The sequence below is a fragment of the Notothenia rossii genome, assembly GCF_949606895.1.
Source record: "Notothenia rossii genome assembly, chromosome: 3".
Lineage (NCBI taxonomy): Eukaryota > Metazoa > Chordata > Actinopteri > Perciformes > Nototheniidae > Notothenia > Notothenia rossii.
In genome coordinates this window covers 38,720,310-38,727,193 of record NC_136901.1, presented here as the reverse complement: position 1 = coordinate 38,727,193, position 6,884 = coordinate 38,720,310, and the positions used below count along the sequence as shown (strand labels likewise).

Sequence of the window (6,884 nt, the reverse complement as noted above, 5' to 3'; positions counted from 1 at the left end):
GTTTGTTTGTCTCCAATTTTAACAGCACACTTATTCCCTAAATACATTGATTTAACCAGATCGTACATTTTGCCCCCTATACCACAATGTAGAAGTCTATAATAGAGCCCTTCGTGCCAAATAGAGTCGAAAGCTTTTTTGAAATCAATGAAACAAGTGAATATCTTACCATGTTTTGTTTGGTGTACATGTTTGTTAACTAAAGTGTGAAGGGTATATACATGGTCGGTGGTGCGGTGTTTTGGAAGGAAGCCAATTTGATTTTGACTCAAGATGGATTGTCGGTTAAGGAAATCTTGTATTCTTTTATTTAGAATACTACAGAATAATTTCCCCAGACAGCTGCTGACACAGATGCCACGGTAGTTATTAGGGTCTGATTTGTCTCCACTCTTATGAATGGGGGAAATGAGCCCTTTGCACCAGATGTCAGGAAAACATCCTGACTGCAATATGATATTGAACAGCTTTAATACTGTACCCTGCATCTCTGGGGTGCTGCATCTGAGCATTTCGTTTTTAATGTTGTCTGGGCCACAAGCTTTCCTTGGCCGGAGAGATTGTGTCTGTGTGGTCAACTCTTCCCAAGTCATTGGGAAATCAAGGGGGTTTTGGTTGTCTTTAATTGTTTCTTCTAATGTTTGGAGTTTCTCTTTTGTAATACATTGATCTGAATTCATTAGATTTATTGGTATGTCTTTGTACAAACTTTCAAAATGTTCTCTCCAGATGTCACCGTTTTGGATGGGTAATGCTTGCGGTTGTTTTGTGTTCTCTCTCTGTCTCTCTCTCTCTGTCTGTCTCTCTTTCTTTCTCTCTCTCTCTCAATTCAATTCAATTCAAAAGGGCTTTATTGGCATGAAAGTTAAATTAAACAATGTTGCCAAAGCATCACAATACAAAATAATTAACAACATTAACAGACATTTCAAATTTTTACATATTATTGATGATATATATATACAGTGATACAATTACATTTCAACACGTGTGTGTGTGTGTGTGTGTGTGTGTGTGTGTGTGTGTGTGTGTGTGTGTGTGTGTGTGTGTGTGAGTCTCTCTCTCTCTCTCTCTCTCTCTCTCTCTCTGTCTGTGTCAGTCTCTCTCTCTCTCTCTCTCTCTCTGTGTCAGTCTCTCTCTCTGTGTCAGTCTCTCTCTCTGTCTCTCTCTCTCTCTCTCTCTCTGTCAGTCTCTCTCTCTCTCTCTCTCTCTCTGTGTTAGTCTCTCTCTCTCTCCCTCTCTCTCTCTCTCTCTCTCTCTCTCTCTGTCTCTCTCTCTCTGTCTCTCTCTCTCTGTCTCTTTCTCTCTGTCTGTCTCTCTTTCTTTCTCTCTCTCTCTCTCTCTCTCTCTCTCTCTCTGTCTCTCTCTCTCTCTCTCTCTCTCTCTCTCTCTGTGTCAGTCTCTCTCTCTCTCTCTCTCTCTCTCTCTCTCTCTCTCTCTCTCTCTCTCTCTCTCTGTGTTGATGTGATTTATGTCTGAAGTCAAACCCCCTCATCAATGTTCCGCCTTCAGAACGCTGTGAAACATCCCAGCAATGCTTTAAAACACAGCCTTCACCACTTCGTGACCCTCTGACACCGAGTCCATTACACAGGAATGTGATGTCTTTCTGTGGGATGTTTGGTACCGGCTGTTTTGGAGATGCTCGTTAGGGCGCTGTTGCCATGGGGACAGAGACAGTCTAATAAAAATGGGTTTTAAAGGAGTCGGCTTGGCAGAAGTATCATCCAGGGACTTTTACACTGAATGTGCTTCAGTTTGACTTCCAACTTTCTCTCTTTTTATCCCTTTATTCTTTTTGTGTGCAAAAAAAGGGTCAATGGTTCAATTCCCACTCTGCAGTAAACATATTCCAGTGTCTTTGGGCAAGTTTGGGCTGTACGATTTTCAAAAAAGGTCAACGTCTGATTATTGTGACTGATATCGCATTTGCATTCTGCACCACAATTCACATTACCAATACCATTACAGTATATTTAAATTATCTCATTGAGAACAAACATATTCTTACAACCATTTTCAGTCTGGAGAATACGATTTGAAGGCCTGGATATCTTTGCGACTTCACAATACGTCATTCAAAATGGTACTTAAACACATATTAGCCTTCAATATGAATATTGGACTACTCCCTTTTGTGCTTTGAATGACATTTGGATCCCCTACGCAAGATACTTGACCCAAAATTGCTCCCGTCGTAGTGTCTAGAGCAGCGGTTCCCAACATTTTGCAACTCAGGGCCCACTTAAGAATCAAAAAAATGTTCATGCAGCCATAAACAATACTGAGGCTAAATAAAGTTCTGATTGGTCGATTCAGAACTTGTGACACGTTGTTAATCCAGTAGAACAGACCGTTGTCAAGGACTGTAATGACCGTTGCTAAGGAGGATCGATAAAGAGAAAGGAACAAAATCTTAATAATGAAAATGTTTCCACGCAAATAAGAATGTTTTGCAAATGATTTGGAGGCGGCTCACGGGTTGGGATACTTTGCATGTCTAGGGTATTGATTTACGTCGCTTTTAAATAACCGCATCAGCTAAATGACGTGTAATTAATGTGTCTCATCTAATCCTCTGTGTGCAGATCGAGGACGGAGGGAAGGTGGCGCTGTGCGAGAAGCTGAAGGTTGGCGACGAGCTGATCAACATTAATGGATCCGCTCTCTACGGCAGCCGACAGGAAGCATTGATCCTCATCAAGGGGTCGTACCGCATCCTGAAGCTCGCAGTCAGGAGGTAAACACGCCACAACAATCCCACGGATATATTCAAAACATGTCTCTGAAGTGTCTGGCTCCAAACACCAAACAGATCACAAAGAACTCAATGGTGCTCTAGGAGGAGATGCAGGTGATAAGGGGGGGTGGGGGTTACCTTGGTTGCTGATTGGCTAATGGTTACTCAAGCCAACACATCGTTATGACATCATAAAGTGGCCAAAATCTGATCAGCTCATTTTCAGACAGGTTTTTATAGAAATGGATCAAAAAGAGAGAGAATCTTTGTTCCGTTGATGTAGAAGAGACATGAAGAAGAGGGGACACATGTTGATGTAGAAGAGACATGAAGAAGAGGGGACACATGTTGATGTAGAAGAGACATGGAGAAGAGGGGACACATGTTGATGTAGAAGAGGACATGAAGAAGAGGGGACACATGTTGATGTAGAAGAGACATGAAGAAGAGGGGACACATGTTGATGTAGAAGAGACATGGAGAAGAGGGGACACATGTTGATGTAGAAGAGACATGAAGAAGAGGGGACACATGTTGATGTAGAAAGGACATGAAGAAGAGGGGACACATGTTGATGTAGAAGAGACATGAAGAAGAGGGGACACATGTTGATGTAGAAGGGACATGGAGAAGAGGGGACACATGTTGATGTAGAAGAGACATGAAGAAGAGGGGACACATGTTGATGTAGAAGAGACATGAAGAAGAGGGGACACATGTTGATGTAGAAGGGACATGAAGAAGAGGGGACACATGTTGATGTAGAAGGGACATGGAGAAGAGGGGACACATGTTGATGTAGAAGAGACATGAAGAAGAGGGGACACATGTTGATGTAGAAGAGACATGAAGAAGAGGGGACACATGTTGATGTAGAAGAGACATGGAGAAGAGGGGACACATGTTGATGTAGAAGAGACATGAAGAAGAGGGGACACATGTTGATGTAGAAGAGACATGAAGAAGAGGGGACACATGTTGATGTAGAAGAGACATGAAGAAGAGGGGACACATGTTGATGTAGGAGAGACATGAACAAGAGGGGACACATGTTGATGTAGAAGAGACATGAAGAAGAGGGGACACATGTTGATGTAGAAGAGACACGGAGAAGAGGGGACACATGTTGATGTAGAAGAGACATGGAGAAGAGGGGACACATGTTGATGTAGGAGAGACATGAAGAAGAGGGGACACAAGTTGATGTAGAAGAGACATGAAGAAGAGGGGACACATGTTGATGTAGAAGAGACACGGAGAAGAGGGGACACATGTTGATGTAGAAGAGACATGGAGAAGAGGGGACACATGTTGATGTAGAAGAGACATGAAGAAGAGGGGACACATGTTGATGTAGAAGAGACATGGAGAAGAGGGGACACATGTTGATGTAGAAGAGACATGGAGAAGAGGGGACACATGTTGATGTAGAAGAGACATGGAGAAGAGGGTACACATGTTGATGTAGAAGAGACATGAAGAAGAGGGGACACATGTTGATGTAGGAGAGACATGGAGAAGAGGGGACACATGTTGATGTAGAAGAGACATGGAGAAGAGGGGACACATGTTGATGAAGAAGAGGGGACACTTGTTGATGTAGAAGAGACATGAGGAAGAGGGGACACATGTTGATGTAGAAGAGACATGGAGAAGAGGGGACACATGTTGATGAAGAAGAGGGGACACATGTTGATGTAGAAGAGACATGAAGAAGAGGGGACACATGTTGATGTAGAAGAGACATGAAGAAGAGGGGACACATGTTGATGTAGAAGAGACATGAAGAAGAGGGGACACATGTTGATGTAGGAGAGACATGAAGAAGAGGGGACACATGTTGATGTAGAAGAGACATGAAGAAGAGGGGACACATGTTGATGTAGAAGAGACACGGAGAAGAGGGGACACATGTTGATGTAGAAGAGACATGAAGAAGAGGGGACACATGTTGATGTAGAAGAGACATGGAGAAGAGGGGACACATGTTGATGTAGGAGAGACATGAAGAAGAGGGGACACATGTTGATGTAGAAGAGACATGAAGAAGAGGGGACACATGTTGATGTAGAAGAGACACGGAGAAGAGGGGACACATGTTGATGTAGAAGAGACATGGAGAAGAGGGGACACATGTTGATGTAGAAGAGACATGAAGAAGAGGGGACACATGTTGATGTAGAAGAGACATGGAGAAGAGGGGACACATGTTGATGTAGAAGAGACATGGAGAAGAGGGGACACATGTTGATGTAGAAGAGACATGGAGAAGAGGGGACACATGTTGATGTAGAAGAGACATGAAGAAGAGGGGACACATGTTGATGTAGGAGAGACATGGAGAAGAGGGGACACATGTTGATGTAGAAGAGACATGGAGAAGAGGGGACACATGTTGATGAAGAAGAGGGGACACATGTTGATGTAGAAGAGACATGAGGAAGAGGGGACACATGTTGATGTAGAAGAGACATGGAGAAGAGGGGACACATGTTGATGAAGAAGAGGGGACACATGTTGATGTAGAAGAGACATGAAGAAGAGGGGACACATGTTGATGTAGAAGAGACATGAAGAAGAGGGGACACATGTTGATGTAGAAGAGACATGAAGAAGAGGGGACACATGTTGATGTAGGAGAGACATGGAGAAGAGGGGACACATGTTGATGTAGAAGAGACATGGAGAAGAGGGGACACATGTTGATGAAGAAGAGACATGGAGAAGAGGGGACACATGTTGATGTAGAAGAGACATGAGGAAGAGGGGACACATGTTGATGTAGAAGAGACATGGAGAAGAGGGGACACATGTTGATGTAGAAGAGACATGAGGAAGAGGGGACACATGTTGATGTAGAAGAGACATGGAGAAGTGGATTTTGCGTAATAGGTGACCTTTAACACGTTGTTGACACGCAGATGAGATACCTGCACGCAATCCTGTTTTCTCCTCGTGACTTCAAAGTGAATATTTGAGCGTTATTTCCTCTTTTGACCGATACTCAAGATTTCTTGGCGTTGAATCAGGAAGGAAGGTGAGTTAGGAAAGAGAAGGAAGGGACTTTTCCTGGTCCTGAGGAATCTGCCGGGCTGTCGTGCAAACACGTATCAAGGCAGAGTTTCACAGGAGGTGACCTTTGACCGTCGGGTGTCAGAAGGGAAGGAGGGGAAGTCTGGGATCGTGTTTGTGTGAGAACTCATCAGGAGAAGCATTTTGTATCAAAGGGGTCAACAAGAGGATCAATGATACACCTCCTAACCCCTTGTTAAGTAATGCAGCGAGGCGGTCATTATATGGGTAAAAGAACACCCAGCATGCACTTTGCTTTTCAGCCAAACTGTACACAGTTAAATCGAACGGACTTCTTTTTGCAGATGTGAGCGTCCTTAACAACGGTCAATAAGTGCTTGACAACGGTCTGTCTGTCCTGGATTAACAACGTGTTCAGAATTGATCAATCAGAATAGAGTATTCAATTTAGCCATGTAATAAGGTTAGAAAACCCTCACACAGGATCTTTTTTATTTGTCTTAATAACATGAAGCTTTTGGACATTTGGAAACCTGAAAAGTATTTAATTTGCAACATTTGGCACGATTTAAGGGTGCAAATACTTAGTAATAGTCTTGATTTTTAGCATCTGCAGGAAAAAGATGTATTGCCATTCAATGTATGCAAATGTGCTTATCGGAGCTCATTAACCTCACTAAAGGTGGGAGCAATCAAACAGCTGAACATGACTTAAAAAAACGTGCATACTCAGGTGTTCTCTTTTCACTTTAAGCCCACCTTCATTTGATCCATTTCATATAAGAATAGGAGAAGCTTTAATGTTCATTTGCAGCCGCCTGATGTGAAGTGGGACAGTTCCTTGTGTCTGTCTACACACTGGTCTGTTTAATTACTACTTAACCATCTTTCATTAATTCTCGACCCTTCTCCTACCTTGTGTTGTTGCCACTTAGTGGATGAAGGTGGTAATGCAGCACATGCTCAAAAAGGGTTTGCAGTTTGAAGTAATGTTTTACTTTACAGTGTTGGAAAACAATATATTTTGTTAGTTCTCTCAGCTTCTCTGATGTTGATACTTTCATGAAGTTATAACTGGACTCAGATTTGAAGCTGGTGTGTAGATGTTACT

The 6,884-nt window shown here is 42.8% G+C and overlaps 1 protein-coding gene across 1 annotated transcript in view; it reads left to right on the top strand.

Moving 5' to 3' along the window:
- The window catches only part of shroom4 (shroom family member 4), an 80,544-nt gene that overhangs the window by 29,452 nt on the left and 44,208 nt on the right, over nucleotides 1–6,884 (top strand). Inside the window, exon 3 of the mRNA XM_079672177.1 lies at nucleotides 2,589–2,740. Coding sequence (XP_079528303.1) covers nucleotides 2,589–2,740 — 152 coding nt within the window. The remainder of the gene's footprint in view (nucleotides 1–2,588; nucleotides 2,741–6,884) is intronic.